This window comes from Thalassophryne amazonica, chromosome 18, assembly GCF_902500255.1.
Source record: "Thalassophryne amazonica chromosome 18, fThaAma1.1, whole genome shotgun sequence".
NCBI classification, from domain to species: Eukaryota; Metazoa; Chordata; class Actinopteri; order Batrachoidiformes; family Batrachoididae; genus Thalassophryne; species Thalassophryne amazonica.
In genome coordinates this window covers 59,266,566-59,286,398 of record NC_047120.1, presented here as the reverse complement: position 1 = coordinate 59,286,398, position 19,833 = coordinate 59,266,566, and the positions used below count along the sequence as shown (strand labels likewise).

The following is a 19,833-nucleotide window of genomic DNA, read 5'->3' as shown; positions in this document are numbered from 1 at the left end:
TCAGGGTAAATGTAAATGTTATTAAAAAATGATCAGACAGAAGGGAGTTTTCAGGGAATACTGTTAAGTCTTCTATTTCCATACCATAAGTCAGAACAAGATCTAAAATATGATTAAAGTGGTGGGTGGACTCATTTACTTTTTGAGCAAAGCCGATAGAGTCTAATAATAGATTAAATGCAGTGTTGAGGCTGTCATTCTCAGCATCTGTGTGGATGTTAAAATCGCCCACTATAATTATCTTATCTGAACTAAGCACTAAGTCAGACAAAAGGTCTGAAAATTCACAGAGAAACTCACAGTAACGACCAGGTGGACGATAGATAATAACAAATAAAACTGGTTTTTGGGACTTCCAATTTGGATGGACAAGACTAAGAGACAAGCTTTCAAATGAATTAAAGCTCTGTCTAGGTTTTTGATTAATTAATAAGCTGGAATGGAAGATTGCTGCTAATCCTCCGCCCCGGCCCGTGCTACGAGCATTCTGACAGTTAGTGTGACTCGGGGGTGTTGACTCATTTAAACTAACATATTCATCCTGCTGTAACCAAGTTTCTGTTAGGCAGAATAAATCAATACGTTGATCAATTATTATATCATTTACCAACAGGGACTTAAAAGAAAGAGACCTAATGTTTAATAGACCACATTTAACTGTTTTAGTCTGTGGTGCAATTGAAGGTGCTATATTATTTTTTCTTTTTGAATTTTTATGCTTCAATAGATTTTTGCTAGTTATTGGTGGTCTGGGAGCAGGCACCGTCTCTACGGGGATGGGGTAATAAGGGGATGGCAGGGGGAGAGAAGCTGCAGAGAGGTGTATAAGACCACAGCTCTGCCTCCTGGTCCCAACGCTAGACAGTCACAGTTTGGAGGATCCAAAAAAATTGGCCAGATTTCTAGAAATGAGAGCTGCTCCCTCTAAAGTGGGATGGATGCCGTCTCTCCTAACAAGACCAGGTTTTCCCCAGAAGCTTTGCCAATTATCAATGAAGCCCACCTCATTTTTTGGACACCACTCAGACAGCCAGCAATTCAAGGAGAACATGCGGCTAAACATGTCACTCCCGGTCTGATTGGGGAGGGGCCCAGAGAAAACTACAGAGTCCGACATTGTTTTTGCAAAGTTACACACCGATTTAATGTTAATTTTAGTGACCTCCGATTGGCGTAACCGAGTGTCATTACTGCCGACGTGAATTACAATCTTACCAAATTTACGCTTAGCCTTAGCCAGCAATTTCAAATGTCCTTCGATGTCGCCTGCTCTGGCCCCCGGAAGACAATTGACAGTGGTTGCTGGTGTCGCTAACTTCACATTTCTCAAAACAGAGTCGCCAATAACCAGAGTTTGATCCTCGGTGGGTGTGTCGTCGAGTGGGGAAAAACGGTTAGAGATGTGAACGGGTTGACGGTGTACACGGGGCTTCTGTTTAGGGCTACGCTTACTCCTCACAGTCACCCAGTCAGCCTGCTTTCCCGACTGCCCGGGATCTGCCAGGGGGGAACTAACGGCGGCTAAGCTACCTTGGTCCGCACCGACTACAGGGGCCTGGCTAGCTGTAGAATTTTCCACGGTGCGGAGCCGAGCCTCCACTTCGCCCAGCCTGGCCTCCAAAGCTACGAATAAGCTGCACTTATTACAAGTACCGTTACTGCTAAAGGAGGCCGAGGAATAACTAAACATTTCACACCCAGAGCAGAAAAGTGCGGGAGAGACAGGAGAAGCCGCCATGCTAAATCGGCTAAGAGCTAGTAGCTACGCTAAGCTAGCGGATTCCCAAAAACACACAAAGTAAATAATGTGCAAATAATCCAAAGGTGATTCAGCAGAAGGAGTGCCCCAATCTGATCTGTTCTTCGTCCATAACAGACGCCTGCCCATACCATAACTCCACCGCCACCATGGGCCACTCGATCCACAACATTGACATCAGAAAACCGCTCACCCACACGACGCCACACACGTTGTCTGCCATCTGCCCTGAACAGTGTGAACCGGGATTCATCCGTGAAGAGAACACCTCTCCAACATGCCAAACGCCAGCGAATGTGAGCATTTGCCCACTCAAGTCGGTTACGACGACGAACTGGAGTCAGGTCGAGACCCCGATGAGGATGACGAGCATGCAGATGAGCTTCCCTGAGACGGTTTCTGACAGTTTGTGCAGAAATTCTTTGGTTATGCAAACCGATTGTTTCAGCAGCTGTCCGAGTGGCTGGTCTCAGACGATCTTGGAGGTGAACATGCTGGATGTGGAGGTCCGGGGCTGGTGTGGTTACACGTGGTCTGCGGTTGTGAGGCTGGTTGGATGTACTGCCAAATTCTCTGAAACACCTTTGGAGACGGCTTATGGTAGAGAAATGAACATTCAATACACGAGCAACAGCTCTGGTTGACATTCCTGCTGTCAGCATGCCAATTGCACGCTCCCTCAAATCTTGCGACATCTGTGGCATTGTGCTGTGTGATAAAACTGCACCTTTAAGAGTGGCCTTTTATTGTGGACAGTCTAAGGCACACCTGTGCACTAATCACCTGTGAGGTGGGATGGATTATCTCAGCAAAGGAGAAGTGCTCACTATCACAGATTTAGACTGGTTTGTGAACAATATTTGAGGGGAAATGGTGATATTGTGTATGTGGAAAAAGTTTTAGATCTTTGAGTTCATCTCATACAAAATGGGAGCAAAACCAAAAGTGTTACGTTTATATTTTTGTTGAGTGTATATTTGAATTAGATCACGACCTGCTCGGCTATACACAGCTACAATAATTAAGCAATCGACACCAAACTTGGTATGGTGACAGGGGGCACCAAGGGGGAGGTCACTGGGGTCCTTAGGTTGACAGCGCACGTGTGCGAACACACACACACACACACACGCGCACACATGGTCAACCTTACATAGGCTTTGAAGGATTATGTCAAAACTACTTCATGAATTCTCACCAAATTTTCACCACAGAGACATATTACGCCAGGGAAGACTCCAATAAATTTGGGGGGTGGTCCAGATCCGAATCCGGATTCTGGCTCAAGATTCACTTTATATGGGGTTTGAAAGATTACACCAACATGACTTCACGGATTCTCACCAAATTTTCAACACAGATACATATTAGGGCATGAAAGACCCCACTGAATCAGAATTCTGGATCAAGATTCACTTTATATCAGCTTTGAAGGATTATGTCAAAACTACTTCAGGGATTCTCACCAAATTTTCAACACAGATACATATTACACAAGGGAAGACTCCAATAAATTTATATATATATATATATATATATATATATATGCAACATCTTGATTGTAACAGTATTCTAAAGAAAAAGGAATTTTTCACATTTCACATTGTCATGATGGGGTATTGTGTGTATAATTCTGAGGGAAAAAACGAATTCCATCCATTTTGAAATAACGCTGTAACATAACAAAATGTGGAAAAAGTGAAGCGCTGTGAATACTTTCTCGATGTACTGTAGTTCTGGACAATTCATACAGGACTATTTTTATATTTGAATCTGCTTTTATGTCTTAGTTTTACAGTTTCCCTTTTGTTTTATTTTTGTTTCTTTTCTTTTCTTCTTTAATGCCCTTATTACAGTGAATTGGGACTCACTGTGACCAAGTGGGCGTGTCTTAGAGCCTGTAGCAAATTAAGTAATGACCTTTGTGACATACATTACTAAAGTGTAAAACTAGCCCTAAATTTAGCTTCTACCAGACGAGTTTCAACATTCACACATAGAAATCTCTTTAATATGAATCTCAACTCTTTGTTTGTTTTACCTGTAATAAATTGATTAAAGCTACTTTTGCACAATATGACCCCTTTAAAGGTGTGCCTGCCTGTGAATGTCAGGTTGAACAGCTGATGAGTGTTCGAAGAAAAATTAAAGTTATGATAGCACCAAAGGAGCAACACCCGAATAAACAAGAGGGCATTAAATGTTTCTAAGAGGTAATAAAAAATAAAAAAAATCACTCCCTTCCACTCTTTTGGCTGCTGAATTGCTTTGAAATTATTAACTTTTTTACAGTATCGCCTAATTAACTTTCCAGACAAGTAAAAGAACAAATAAATAAATAAAAATATTTCGGCCAGTAGCTGACGTCATTCTACGGTTGTTCCACGGAACTCCTTTTTTGGTAATCCTGTTTCTTAAGGGGAGCTGTCAGATCAGCACCACGTCGCGCGCTCTGTTTGCGCCAGGAATAGTCCTGGTTAACTACAGAAGACACTTTACCGGGTTTACAGCGCCCTTGATCGGATTTTGTGCTTAGACGTCTCTCGATCTCTGTGGTTTGACATGCCACTAGGTCGAGAAAGCAGTTTTCGCGATGATTTTTGGGTATATCTCTACTTTTGAGGTGTATTTTACGCCCTGAACTTCAGCCGTGATTGTTGCTTTTTAATTTTTTTTTTAAAGGCTTTTCGTGTCTTACGTGACTGACCTGGCAGATATGTGTCCTCTCCTGTACGGACTGTTGTGTTTGTGCGCGCTGGGCTGCTGTCAGCAACCGAGCGCGCGGGTGGATGATGGAAAACGGTACATATGTCGCGCCGTCCCCATCAGTGGCGACACGACCTGCCCGGTGACACTGCTGCCCGAGCTGAGCCCCGGGAGCCAAGAGGAAGAGCTCAGAAACACTGTCATGCAACTACGGGACACAATTTTACAACAGAAAGAAACCATTTCAAAACAGATTGGCACCATCAACCAACTAACCACCAAACTGTCTCTGTGCGCCTCAGCCTCCGACGACAGGACGTACGGCAAGGCGGGGTCCCCGGGCAAAGACAAACAAAATACAATGGGGGATGTGCCCAGAGATCCCAACGACACAATTGACAGTTTGGGAAAAACCATGCAGGGTCTCAAAGACCGACTGGAGAACCTGGAGGTAAGGTTTGCCAAAGATGCGTAAAAAACAACTCTCGCAATGAATTTACGGGTTTGCACAGTGCTTACATATTATGTGAACATGTTCACATGGATCGTAAAGCAGCAGTCAACTCAAGTGGACATTGCTGTGGGGGAAAAGGATAAACCCAAAAATATCAGTTTACGCAGGAGAAATTTTGTTGTGTGTGTGTAAATTACGCACGGGCAACCAATCAAGTGAGTTAAGTATGTTAAACACTGCTTTCAGCAAAATGCAAAATCCCAAAAATAAAAAAAGGTTTTTAAGTTGATTTTATGAATTAATTAATTTCTGCAAACACTAAGTCTTCTGAATGTCTTTTCTTTAAAGTACCATCCCTGCCTGTTGGCAGGTTACACTGTGGTCATCCTGCTGATGTCGTCCTCTGTGTCCATCCTTAGCAGCAACAAATACGGGCCAACATATCGGGCGCTGCCTTCCCCAGCGAGCTTCGCGATCTACTGCAGCTTCGCCTTGCAGATCTGGAAAAGCAACTCCTGAAGAAAGTCAGCAACCTGGAGGAGGAGAAGAGCTTGCTGTCCAACGCAACCGTCGCCTACAGGCTGAAGACGGAAAACACACTGAACGCTCTGGTGGACAGGATCAGTGAGCTGGAGAAAGGTAAAATGCCCCCCCCCCCAATCCCCAAATGGACCTCTAACACTGTCAGGCTGAAAACATCTAATCTGGATGGGTAAAACTGTTTGGAGATGATGAGGTACAAAAGTGTGATTCAGAAAGGTGAAGCACACAAAAAACACATTAGTGGAGATGAGGAGTAAAATGGAGAATGGTGCTGCACAAAGGGAGAAGATGTACAGCAGACTGATAATGAAGAGAGAAAAAGGCGCTGAGAGGGTTTGATGAATGAAATAAAGCGTGACATCACCTGCACAGAAACTTTTTTTTCCTGCATAAAAGGAACTCAGTATTCTTTTTGATGAGGCAGTTATAAAACCAAATTCCTGCTGTCTGTGACAAGGGACATGATGGTCATCTGCTCTATTTAATTCTCTTGGGCATCATTAACACATCTGAGAAAACTGAAAAGACTCCATTCTTTTGGCTTCTCATTTGTTCACGTTTACAGGGTGTTAACTGTATTTTCCGAAGCACAAGTTACAGTTATTTGGAAGTCCTGTGACTTATAGTCTGGTGTGACTTATACACTGAAAAATCATGTGTTCGTCATTATAATTAATAACAAGAACAATCAAAGATTTCTGACGTCTGCCAATCTGGATCACCTCAAAATTCAGTGGAGTCTTCCATGTCCTAATATGTGTCCGTGGTAAAAATTTGGTGAGAATCCATGAAGTAGTTTTGACATAATCCTTCAAAGCCTATATAAAGGGAAATCATGATCCAGAATCCGGATCCGGATTGAGATCGCCTCCAAAATTTAGTGGAGTCTTCCAGGTGCTAAAATGTGTCCGTTTTGAAAATTTGGTGAGAATCTGTTTAGTAGTTTTGACATAATCCTTCAAAACCTATATGAAGGGAAATCTTGATCCAGAATCGGGATCCAGATTCATATCACCAAAAAAATTCAGCAGAGTCTTCCATGTCCTAATATGTGTCCGTGGTAAAAATTTGGTGAGAATCCGTGAAGTAGTTTTGACGTAATCCTACAAAGCCTATATAATGTGAACCTTGATCCAGAATCCAGATCCGGATCCAGATCACCTCCAAAATTCAGTGGAGTCTTCCATGGCCTAATATCTATCTGTGGTGAAAATTTTATGAAAATCCATGAAGTAGTTTTGATGTAATCCTTTAAAGCCTATATAAATCATGATCCAGAATCCGGATCCGGATTCAGATAACCTCCAAAATTTAGTGGAGTCTCCCGGGTGGTAAAATGTGTGAAAATTTGGTGAGAATCTGTGAAGTAGTTTTGACATAATCCTTCAAAGCCTATATGAAGGGAAATCTTGATCCAGAATTGGGATCCAAATCTATATCACCACCAAAGTTCAGTGGAGTCTTCCATGTCCTAATATGTGTCCGTGGTAAAAATGTGGTGAGAATCCATGAAGTAGTTTTGACATAATCCTTCAAAGCCTATATAAAGGGAAATCATGATCCAGAATCCGGATCCGGATTGAGATCGCCTCCAAAATTTAGTGGAGTCTTCCAGGTGCTAAAATGTGTCCGTTTTGAAAATTTGGTGAGAATCTGTTTAGTAGTTTTGACATAATCCTTCAAAACCTATATGAAGGGAAATCTTGATCCAGAATCGGGATCCAGATTCATATCACCAACAAAATTCAGCAGAGTCTTCCATGTCCTAATATGTGTCCGTGGTAAAAATTTGGTGAGAATCCGTGAAGTAGTTTTGACGTAATCCTACAAAGCCTATATAATGTGAACCTTGATCCAGAATCCAGATCCGGATCCAGATCACCTCCAAAATTCAGTGGAGTCTTCCATGGCCTAATATCTATCTGTGGTGAAAATTTTATGAAAATCCATGAAGTAGTTTTGATATAATCCTTTAAAGCCTATATAAATCATGATCCAGAATCCGGATCCGGATTCAGATAACCTCCAAAATTTAGTGGAGTCTCCCGGGTGGTAAAATGTGTGAAAATTTGGTGAGAATCTGTGAAGTAGTTTTGACATAATCCTTCAAAGCCTATATGAAGGGAAATCTTGATCCAGAATTGGGATCCAAATCTATATCACCACCAAAGTTCAGTGGAGTCTTCCATGTCCTAATATGTGTCCGTGGTAAAAATTTGGTGAGAATCCATGAAGTAGTTTTGACATAATCCTTCAAAGCCTATATAAAGGGAAATCATGATCCAGAATCCGGATCCGGATTGAGATCACCTCCAAAATTTAGTGGAGTCTTCCAGGTGCTAAAATGTGTCCGTTTTGAAAATTTGGTGAGAATCTGTTTAGTAGTTTTGACATAATCCTTCAAAACCTATATGAAGGGAAATCTTGATCCAGAATCGGGATCCAGATTCATATCACCAACAAAATTCAGCAGAGTCTTCCATGTCCTAATATGTGTCCGTGGTAAAAATTTGGTGAGAATCCATGAAGTAGTTTTGACGTAATCCTACAAAGCCTATATAATGTGAACCTTGATCCAGAATCCAGATCAGGATCCAGATCACCTCCAAAATTCAGTGGAGTCTTCCATGGCCTAATATCTATCTGTGGTGAAAATTTGATGAAAATCCATGAAGTAGTTTTGATGTAATCCTTTAAAGCCTATATAAATCATGATCCAGAATCCGGATCCGAATTCAGATCACCTCTAAAATTTAGTGGAGTCTCCCGGGTGGTAAAATGTGTGAAAATTTGGTGAGAATCTGTGAAGTAGTTTTGACATAATCCTTCAAAGCCTATATGAAGGAAAATCTTGATCCAGAATTGGGATCCAGATCTATATCACCACCAAAATTCAGTGGAGCCTTCCATGTCCTAATATGTATCCATGGTAAAAATTTGGTGAGAATCCATGAAGTAGTTTTGACGTAATCCTTCAAAGCCTATATAAAGGGAAATCATGATCCAGAATCCGGATCCGGATTGAGATCACCTCCAAAATTTAGTGGAGTCTTCCAGGTGCTAAAATGTGTCCGTTTTGAAAATTTGGTGAGAATCTGTTTAGTAGTTTTGACATAATCCTTCAAAACCTATATGAAGGGAAATCTTGATCCAGAATCGGGATCCATATCCATATCACCACCAAAATTCAGCAGAGTCTTCCATGTCCTAATATGTGTCCGTGGTAAAAATTTGGTGAGAATCCGTGAAGTAGTTTTGACGTAATCCTTCAAAGCCTATATAATGTGAACCTTGATCCAGAATCCAGATCCGGATCCAGATCACCTCCAAAATTTAGTGGAGTCTTCCTTTGTCTAATATCTATCTGTGGTGAAAATTTCATCAAACTCTGTGCAGTAGTTTTGATGTAATCTTGTTAACAGGCAGACTGACAAATAAATAAATAAATAAATGCTGATGATTTTATTATGTCCATAATCATGTTTTTGTCATTATTATTAATAATAATACAATAACTAATGTTTATACACAGCTTTCCTAGGAATCAAAGTACTAAATGAAATAAACTCCAATAATAATAATAATAATAATAACAATGCTCAAATCCCAAATTAAAGAACTGACAAAAAATCAGATGGACTCACATTTTCATTATAGTGTTTCCAACTCTGTCTGTGTCCATCTGACAATTTCTTTTGTCTGCAAATAATACCCAGTAAGTTGTCCAACAAGCATTTATTTGTCCATCTTTCTTATATTTGGAATTTCACAGTCCTTATGTTACAGACCACAAGCTGAGGGCTTCCTGCATAAATCCACACTTCTCTATGTTGCTGATGGCCAGCAAGCTGTGTCCATCTGATAATTTGTTTTGTCCAAACTGTGTCAAGTAACATCCAATATCTTTTCCATCACACATTTATTTGTCCATGTTGCTTATTTTTGGAATTTAAATGTCCTTATGTTGAGTAACAGCACATGCTGTGGGGTGCACATGTGCTACGCTGAGTTCCTTTTCTACTGTTAAACTCCCTCCCAGGGAAACATTATTACAAAGTAGTTCCACATAGGGAAAAAGGTGCATCTTATACTCTAGTGTGACTTATGTTTTTTCCTCTTCACAATACATGTTTGACAGGTGTGACTTATACTCTTGAAAATACAGTATGTGTAGTTTATATATATATATATATATATATATATATATATATATATATATATATATATATATATATATATATATATATATATATATATATATATATATATATATATATATATGTGTGTGTGTGTGTGTGTGTGTGTGTGTGTGTGTGTGTGTGTGTGTGTGTGTGTGGGTTATTGAATTGAATTGAAAGCCTTTGTCATTGAACTGTTGCAGAACAACAAAGATTAGATTGCAACCCACTGGGTACACATACAATAAACAAAAAGGTACATGATAAAATACACATACAACAATTTAAAATTCACAAGTAATAACGTGCAGAGCATCCAGGTAAACATGGGGAATTCCATTTATCCATTTTTTCCATTTATCATGACTCCTGTGTTGTGTGGGCCGCCAGAAGAGGAGGTACTGCTGGCCCACCACCAGAGGGCGCCCTGCCTGAAGTGCGGGCTTCAGGCACGAGAGGGCGCTGCCGCCACGGACACAGCCGGGAGTGACAGCTGTCACTCATTATTTACTGACAGCTGTCACTCATTCTTCATCATCTCACTCCATAAAACCCAGACGTCATCTCCACCTCATTGCCGAGATATCGTACTTCTATGGAGGTAACTTTCTCTGCCTGTATTGATTGATTGTGTTGCAGCTGTCTAACCGGAGGACCGGCGTGGGTCGCGACTGTTTGTCCTACTTCCCGTCAGATAAGTGGTTACACAGACGCTGCACGAGTGTGTATTAGAGGTGGAGGTGGCATTCCCACCGTTGTTGTTACGGGGTGTACACACACCCACACTTGACTGTGTTTTTGCTCTTCGCCAGCAGTACCAGATCCGACAGTCGGGGACGGTGATCACCTGGGAATTCGGGACTTGGCGGCTCCAGTATTCACCAGGTTCGGTGGCGGCGGAAATCGTGTGGTTCCGGCTCTTCTCAGGACAGACGTCTTCTATCCTCGAGCCTGCCCACACGTCACCTTTGTGGATTGACTGTTATCAGATTCTGAGATTGTCTGTATATTCGTTGTGCACCTTCACAACATTAAATTGTTACTTTTTTGGCTCATCTATTGACCGTTCATTTGCGCCCCCTGTTGTGGGTCCGTGTCACTACACTTTCACAACATCCTGGCACCTTATAGGCACCTTATCAACAAATTTACCGTTTACCGGCACTTTAGAACAGTTAATTCTGTTCACTGGCCATTGTGTTGCCTGTTTTTTTGTTTGTTTGTTTTTTGGGGTTTTTTTTGGAACTGGTCATCCTGTTTGTCCTTCATTGTAACTCCAAGCTCTTCAGAACAGTTCATATTGTTCATCGGGATTCCCAGTTCCTTTAGCCCCTGTTCCAACAGACACCATTGTTGACCAAAACACCACCACGACTATCAAATTGTTGCAGGTCCTGGTGATAATCTTGATGGTATCTTCTACCATCAAGACTTAACAAGAATATCCCAGAGTCATAAAGACAGCACCAGACATGTTAAAATGGGTATACGTGTAGTATGTGTGTGTAGGTATATTATATGTGCATAGCATGGATATATAGATTGGGTATAAACACTGGGAAAATATTTATTTAATTTGCTATTGATTACCTTTATTTAATTTGTAAATGTCTATTCACAAAAAGGAAAAATGGAAAAAGAAAAGGGAAAAAAATCACTTGAAATGGGTTATATGTATGTGCTTAAACATGTGTATAATGTGCATATATGAGAAGGTATAGGAGTATGTGTATATGTATATGTAAATATGTTTATATGTGGGTATTTATGTGTATTTGTATAGATATATTTAAATATCTTTGGTGTTAAAGATATGTAGATGTGGGTGTATTTATAATTTTTGTTCATGTGATTTTTGACATGTCTCGAATAAATTAACCCCTAACTGAACTAAACGAAGACTATCCCCAGGACAATTTGATAGTCGTGGTCAAACATCACGTAGTTTTTGATTCACTTGGCTACAAAGGATTCATCGAAACAACTTTCTCTTCCTCTCTGCCTTCTTCATTGCAGGCAGCGGTGACTTCAAATCCCCTGAGCAGTTTAAGGTGTCTCTCCCACAGCGTACCAATTACCTCTATGGACGCATCACTAAGAGCCTTCCAGAGATGTACGCCTTCACCCTCTGCATGTGGATCAAGTCCAGCGCCAGCCCCGGCATTGGCACACCCTTTTCTTATGGTGTGCCGGGCCAGGCCAATGAGATTGTGCTCATTGAATGGGGCAATAACCCCATCGAGCTGCTCATCAATGACAAGGCCAGCATGACACTTCCATAAAACCCCATGAACAAGTTCCTCATGTGCTTTTCACAGAACCACAGCTAACTCATCTTCTTGCACTCCAGGTTGCACAACTGCCGCTGGAGGTAAGTGGTGGAAGGTGGCAGCACATCTGCATCTCTTGGACCACCCGTGACGGACAGTGGGAGGCTTACCAAGATGGGGAGAAGCTGGGTAGCGGTGACAACTTGGCAGCCTGGCACCCCATCAAACCCGGGGGGGTTATCATCCTCGGGCAGGAGCAGGTAGGAACCCACCAGGAAATGGGTGCAAGTGACATTTGTCTTTGGGACACCTTTAACCACTATTGGTGCCAAGTTGGTTGCGCTAAACAGAATCTTATGTTTGACTATTCAGGGTCATCCAAGAACAAAGGTCATGTGACCAAAAGAAATGTGATATATGACTTCACATTAGTATTTAATAGTAACTATAGGGCCGGTTTCATCAATCAGTCTAATATTTTAGTCTACTAAACTTAGTCGACTAAGGTTAGTTGCTCAACATTAGCCGTCTAATCTCCGTTTCACAGCAACGGCTAAACTTGTAGATTAGCTGCCTAACATTAGTTGACAATTTTCACGGGCACAAGCGGCTTTGCGAGTGCCGTTGCCAAGAAACGACTCCAATGTGTGACAGTTTTGTTGACTTCCGGGTTGCTCGCCTGCTACAACTATGGCTGAGTTCGGCACACGGTCGACTTGGCAACGTGGATGGAGTCGCCAATAACCTGCTGAAAGGTCCCACAGGTGTAAAACCTCAGTGCAATCAAAACTTGAAGAAGAGCTGGAGCTATCATGTCCACCATGAAGAGGATTGTAGATGGACGTAAGCGGGATCGGTGTTGAACCTCGGTGTCCGTAAACATCTTCAATGGACCACCCACTCCCGCCACAAGGCTCTTCTTCCTTCCTGCTCCATCAAGTGGTGGTACAAGATAGCTGCCATTGTTGAGGTAAGACACTGAAGTTTTGTCATCTAAAATAAGATTAGCCTCCTCTAGCAGGCTAAAAGATTTAGTCGACAAACGCAAAACTTTAGCTGACTAAGCGCTTTGTGCAATGACAAACATCAAAAGATTAGTCGACTAAACAAGATTAGACCGCTTTATGAAACCGGGACCTGGTGTATACACTCTCTGGCCACTTTATTAGGTACACCTGTTCAATTGCTTGCTAATCAACCAATTACATGGCAGCAACTCAGTGCATTTAGGCATCTACACATTGGTGAAGACAATTCAATTTAATCAGCTTATAAAGCGCCAAATCACAACAAAAGTTGTCTCAAGGCGCCTAACACAGAACTGTTCGATATAAAATTTAAAATAAATAAATAAATCAAATAGATAATTAAAAACAGAAGTAAAGGAATAAAACAGATAAAAAATAAAAGCTATTCACAAGAAAGAGAATAAAAATAGGTTTTAAGACTTGATTTAAAAATGTCCATAGACTCCGGCTGCCTCACGGTTGCAGGAAGACTGTTCCACAGAGCGGGTGCATGATAAGAAAAAGCTCTTTGACCTGCTGACTTCTTCTTCACCCTGGGAACACAGAGTAGTCCCGCATCCTGCAACCGCAAAACCTGGGCCGGCACGTAGGGTTTCACCAGATCGGCCAGATAAGACGACTTGCTGAAGTTCAAACTGAGTATCAAAATGGGGAACAAAAGGGATTTAAGTGACTTTGAACGTGACATGGTTGTTGGTGCCAGACGGGCTGGTCTGAATATTTCAGAAACTGTTGATCTATAGAGATTTTCACACACAACCATCTCTAGGGTTTACAGAGATGTTCTGAAAAAGAGAAGATATCCAGTGAGCAGCAATTGTGTGGATGAAAATGACTTGATGTCAGAGGTCAGAGGAGAATGGGCAGACTGGTTGAACGGGCGACTGTGTGATGCCCTCATGTCAATATCGATCAACATCTCTGAGGACTGTTTCCAACACTATGTTGAATCTATACAAAGAAGAATTAAGGCAGTTCTGAAGACAAAAGGGGGTCCAACCAGATACTAGCAAGGTGTACCTGTCATGCCCCGCCCAGTTCCAGGCTTCAGCCCTTATTTTTCCTCTTTATTTGGTTCTGTTCCTTTTGCCCCAGCCTTGTTTTATTAATTGCCTTCTTCATCAAGTGTTTATCCTATGTTCTATTTTTGCTTTGGCACATTCTTCTGTTACTTTTATACTTCAGCCATGTTCCAGTTCCATTCTAGTTTTGTTCTATCAGTCTGTGTTTTCATGGTTTATCATTTAGTTATTGCTTGCCTATTTTTGTTGCTCTCATGTCTGTAATATGTAGTACTGTGATGTCAGGTTTTGTTATCACTTAGTTTCTGTTTTTCTTATAGTTTTGTCTGTCTGTTCCACTTAGTTTTGTCATAGTGTGTTATTTCCCATTATTCTGTTTATCATCTTCTGGTTTGCTTTTAAGTCCTGTTCGAGTTTAGATTTGTGTTCATGTTTTCTTTGTATGATCTTTAGTTGTCATGTCTGTAATCTCGTCACCACTTATTTGCACCTGCCTGTCATTCTCTTTGTCTGCACTTCTCTCAGGTCTCTAAGTTGTCATCTCCAGTTTCATTGTTATCACAGTCTCTTTCTGATCACTGCACTCTCATGTCCCGCACCTGCACTTTGTCATCACTGTTGGCCACGCCCCACTCATCTGTCATTTTCTTGCCCTTTTGTCACCGCATTTCTGCATCTCTTTTGCCTCTTGTTGTCACCTGACCACGCCCCCTTCCAGGCCCTTCCTCCTCCATGTGCACCTCATTATCTTATTAACACCTGTTCTTATTTAAACTGCTTCAGTTCACTTCCTCGCTGCTCGTTTGTTGATTCATTCACTCACCAGCACTTTGTTTCAGTCCTGTTTTGCCAAGCCGTGTTTTTTGACTCTGCTCTGTGTACCGGATCCTGCCTTTTGCCTCAGCCCTGACAACTCTGTTTGCTCGTGTACTGACCCTGCTTGTTTTTGACCACGTCCTCTGTCTTGTCCCTGCCCGGTACTTTTGCTCCGCGGACTGCCTTCCTGTTACTGAACCCAGGCCTGAATAAAACCATCCTTTATGCATACATCCTGTGGTGAGCCTGCATTTGTGTCCAGCCTCTGTCTGTGCCTCGCCTCCGCTCAGTCCTGTCAGTACCTAATAAAGTGGCCAGTGAGTGTATTTCTAACAAAACAAAAAATATGCTGCATGGCGCTAGAGGGTTTTTATTTTTATTAAAAGGGCATATTGTGCAAAAAAATTGTTTTATCAATCGTTAATAGTTAAATATAGTTGGGTTTACATGTTACACATCTGTGGATGATCCAGTACTGGTCCCCCTGCCTCTCTCATTAGAAAGGGGACAGGAAGCGACCGCACCTCAGTTAGCTGAAACTGGAGTTACATTAACAACCTAATATTAGATGTTACGGTGCTATGTCTCAGAGGACTTCCTCCGCCTTGGTCAGCAATGATCTTTGATTACATTGTTTCCGCTGTTTAAATGAGTCTGCTGTTATGGCCCCTGCAGGACGTGGTGGGCGGGCGCTTCGATGCCGGACAGGCATTCGTGGGTGAGCTGAGTCAAGTGAACATTTGGGACCGTGTTCTGAAGCCGGTCGAGATCCAGACTATGGCCAACTGTACATCCTACCTACCTGGGAATGTCATCTCCTGGCTGGTGAACAACGTGGAGGTCTTTGGGAGGGGAGCGTCCAAACGGCCCCTGGAGATGTGTCAGGAGCGACTCCCCAATGCTTAATTGGGTCTGTGTATCTGCCTCCAGGTTAATGTAGCTGCTGGTTTCATCCTTTCACACCTTATTCTGCACAGACTCAGTGGTACTCAAAAAACTGATGCTTTAGAGGAACTCAATTAGACTATGAGCAGGATTTCCATCTAATAAATATATGTAGGCCTGACCCAAATGAAGCATATCCAGGCAAGATAATTTAATTTAATTTAGTTGGGACTACATATATTAATTAGATGGAAATTCTGCCTATAATTGGATTGAGTTCATCCAATAAGTCATTCGTTTGTGTGATACACTCAAAAACTGACTCACTGGATTGGATTCCATCTAATAAATATATGTAGTCCCAACTAAATAAAGTTACATTATCTTGCATGGATGCATTTTATTTGAGTTGGGGCAACATATATTAATTAGATGGAAATTCTGCTCATAATTGAATTGAGTTCATCCAGTGAGTCATTCGTTTGTGTGATACACTCAAAAACTGACTCACTGGATTGGATTCCATCTAATAAATATATGTAGTCCCAACTAAATAAAGTTCTATTATCTTGCATGGATGCATTTTATTTGCGTTGGGGCAACATATATTAATTAGATGGAAATTCTGCTCCTAATTAAATTGAGTTCATCCAATGAGCCATTTTTTTGAGTGTAGATGTGGAATTAAAATAAGGAATAAATGTTTTATTTTCCCTGATTTGCACAGATTTTGGCATCCAGAATCATCCAAGCAGCATTTAGTGTTTCATTTTTAAAAGGTCACTCCTTTGTTGAAATGAGTTTTGAATTTGTGATTGTTTCATTTAGTGTTTGAGGTGTTTCAAAAGAGTGAATCGTTTTCTGACATAAGTGTTGTATTTCATGTTTCAAGTGCTTGAAACAGTAATCAGCCTTTTTGCTTCAAAACAGAAGCAAATGTGTCATTCACTGTTTTGAGCAGTATGAAACAGTGAATCCGTTTCTGAAATGAACACTTTATTCAGTTTTGGAAGCCCATAATTAGTAATTTTTTTTTTTCTGAATTGTTTTATTTAATATTTCAGGTGTTTCAATTTAGGAATCCTTTTAGGAATAACTTGAATCATATTCTCACGCAGTCATTTTATTTACTTTTTGTTTTAAATGTGCAGATTATTTCCCAAAGGAAGTATTTCATTGATCATATTTAATGTTACAAAACAGCAATTAATATTTTTTTTAAGTATTTGCTTTAATTTACTGATTTGAGCATTTTGAAAATGTTTGTTTTCAGCAGCATTTGTTTCATTCAGTGTTTTGTGTGTTTTTAAGACGGTTAATTCACTACATGAATTGTTTCAGTCATTGTTTTGAGCAGTTTTAAGCAGAATATTTTTCTGATTGAAATGTTTCGATCACAGTCAAATGATTCATTTAATGTTTCAAGCATTTGTATCACAAAATAATTTTGTGAATGAATTGCATTTTTTTTAAATCATGTATAACTACAGAGGATATAGTGTTGCACTCACAGAAATATTTGCCCTAACTTTTAAGATTTATGTAATTTTATTACATGACAAATTCCCATTTACTTTTTACATAATTTTAATACAAACATACCAAATAAATATTACATGATGCATATTCATTAATCCTATTTATTTGAAATGCATAATCCTCAGCTTTATGTATTTTAAAACATAATTACTCTAAATCAATAATAATGACAGTATTTATTTAAAATACATAAAGTATATTGTCTGAATTGCATAATAATTATGTTACCTATGGGTAACATAATAGGAATAATGAATATGCATCATGTAAGGTTTATTTGGTAGGTTTGTATTAAAATTATCTAAAAAAAAAAAAAGTAAATGGGAATCAGTCATGTAATAAAATTACATAAATCTTAAAAGTTAGGGCAAATATTTCTGTGAGTGTGAGAAGCTGACTGAGGAATCAGAGTGTCTAGGTTTGTGATGGTTCTGATCAAATCTAAGATCCAGGCTTTCGGTGCCTTCCTGGATTCAGCCACCTGAAGTGTGTCTGTATGTGGTGAACGCTCAAAACTTGTGGAAACATTCAATAATCTCTGCAATGGTGTTTGTGGCCCTGGGCCCTCTGTCTTTAAGATCAAGGGACACCTGGGCTGAGCTGGTGGATTCATGAGGTCACTGGTCTGAGGTGCTTGGCTGATATCATTGCAGGAGGACAAAGGTCCAAGGGTTAGGGTTAGATGTTTCCTGTCTTACAGTATGGTTGTGAGACTTGGGTGCTAACCCCTGCCCTACGGTGACGACTGGATGTCTTTGGTACTAGGTGTCTTTGGAGGATCCTTGGGTACTGCTGGAATGACTTTATGTCACTCAAACGGTTACTTATAGAGACACAGATGAGAAGTGTCACTCGCATTGTGAGGGAGCATCAGCTGGGAAACTTGGGACATGTGACATGTTTGTCTGGTCATGATCTATAGCACGCAGATCCTTAAGTGTTGAGGACTCCAGCTGCGGGAAAATTCCAAGGGGACGCCCACCATCCAATAGTGCTTCCCAGCCAAGTTGTTTTTTCAGGTTTGGGAACAGATGAAAGTCAGAGGGTGTCAAGTCAGGGGAGTATGGTGCGTGATCTACCAGTTCGAATCCACACTCGTGGATAGTGGCCATGGCCACTGTTGACTTGTGAGCTGGGGCATTGCCTTGATGGAACAGCACCTCTTTCGTCAGCTTTCCTGGTCACTTCTTTTTGATAGCCTCACGTAACTGTCTCAGTAGGTTAGAATAGTACTGTCCATTTATGGTTTGTCCCTTTTCAAGATAGTCCACGAACACAATGCCCTTGGCATCCCAGGAAACTGAAACCATGACCTTTCCCCGCAGACGAAACGACCTTGGCCTTCTTTGGAGGTGGTGATCTTGGGTGTTTCCACTGCATTGATTGTTTTTTTGTCTCTGGTTCAAAGTGGTGAACCCAACACTCATCCTGGGTAAGAAAACGTTCCATGTAATTGGCTGGATCCTCTTCAAATTGTGCCAAGTTTGCCTTCGACATGACTAGCCTGGTGCGTTTCTGATCAGGCGTCAGAAGACGTGGCACCCTTGACATTCCAAGTTCTTCATGCAGAATGTGTTCAATTCTCTCACGGGATATTCCCACAGCATCTGCTAGCTGATTAATCGTTGATCGTCTGTCGTCCATCACCGTTTCATGAACAAGGTCAATGTTTTTCTGGGTTGTGGCTGTTGCAGGCCGCCCAGACCTTGGGCCGTCTTCAAGGCTCTCTCTGCCCCTCTTAAATTCAGCTGCCCACTTCTGCACTGTAGATATCCGCATGAATGTCCTTGGGCTTTAACCCCTTCTTATGCAGGTACTTAATCACACCGCAATGCCAGATTTTGTCCATTTTTGCCGTTTCCCTCTACCACAAACTTTCAAACTTGGCTATGAACCACAAACTACCTCACAACCTGGAAGAAAATAACACAGTTAGTCATCAGAACTTAATGCATGCCAAGTTTTATTGAAATGGCATTTCTCCTTCTTGGTGAGCCTTAGAACTTTTCAGCCTACCCTCGTAGCCAGGTGAGACGCCCACATCTCACCTGCTGCGGGATGGGAGATAGACGGCTACTTTAAAGAGATGGGACCAGTCCAAAACACGACATAAGCGCACAGTCCCAGACCTGGTCTGAGTACTTTTCTAAATGAGCTGTTTCTTTTAGCATCTCGAGCAGTTTGAATCAGTGAATGAATCATTTTCCAAAGCAATTAAAAGCAAATTATTAATTCAAAAATGTTTCTGCTGTTGGAGCATTTCAGGAGGAGTTTCAACCCCAGATCCACCTCTCTAGGTCCATCTTTGGCTGTGAGTTGGTCCTTTCACTGGTTCAAGATTAAAGGCGTGGCTAAGCGTTTCTTGGCAGGGGATTGGGCTTCAATCAGCACAGCATGTGTTTACCGTCTGAACTTAAGATGCATTTGTTTTGCTGGTTGAAGTATTACGATTGAACCGATCCGTTTTTTATTTTTACTCTGCAGCTTCGTTACATGTAGTGAAGATTTATCCTACATGCAGATAAATGACACCAGTGATGGTGGTGATTTTAGTGATTCATCATAGAGCTTCACCCGTTTTTTCAGTCTGAATGAACCCTGTTTCATGCAGTGAATAATGAAAGTATTCTTTG

The 19,833-nt window shown here is 41.1% G+C and overlaps 1 protein-coding gene across 2 annotated transcripts; it reads left to right on the top strand.

The window, feature by feature from the left end:
* Nucleotides 1-4,170: 4,170 nt before the first annotated feature.
* Nucleotides 4,171-19,433, top strand: nptx2b (neuronal pentraxin IIb). 2 transcript variants are annotated; one of them, XM_034194495.1, is made up of 6 exons: nt 4,171-4,916; nt 5,342-5,558; nt 11,657-11,901; nt 11,991-12,170; nt 15,452-15,682; nt 19,333-19,433. In XM_034194495.1, the coding sequence occupies exons 1-5, from the start codon at nt 4,476-4,478 to the stop codon at nt 15,680-15,682; spliced, it is 1,314 nt and encodes a 437-aa protein (XP_034050386.1). In that variant the 5' UTR covers nt 4,171-4,475; the 3' UTR covers nt 19,333-19,433. The 2 variants fall into 2 exon arrangements, with proteins under 2 accessions (XP_034050386.1, XP_034050385.1); XM_034194494.1 differs by having other exon boundaries at nt 4,173-4,916; nt 5,339-5,558; nt 19,333-19,430.
* The last annotated feature ends 400 nt before the right edge of the window (nt 19,434-19,833 follow it).

Bases quoted from the DNA above. Each gene is read 5' to 3' on its own strand.
- nptx2b (XM_034194494.1), top strand. From the start codon at position 4,476: ATGTGTCCTCTCCTGTACGGACTGTTGTGTTTGTGCGCGCTGGGCTGC. The intron at 4,917-5,338 runs GTAAGGTTTGCC...GTCCATCCTTAG, and splicing joins ACCGACTGGAGAACCTGGAG to CAGCAACAAATACGGGCCAA. The intron at 12,171-15,451 runs GTAGGAACCCAC...TGGCCCCTGCAG, and splicing joins TCATCCTCGGGCAGGAGCAG to GACGTGGTGGGCGGGCGCTT.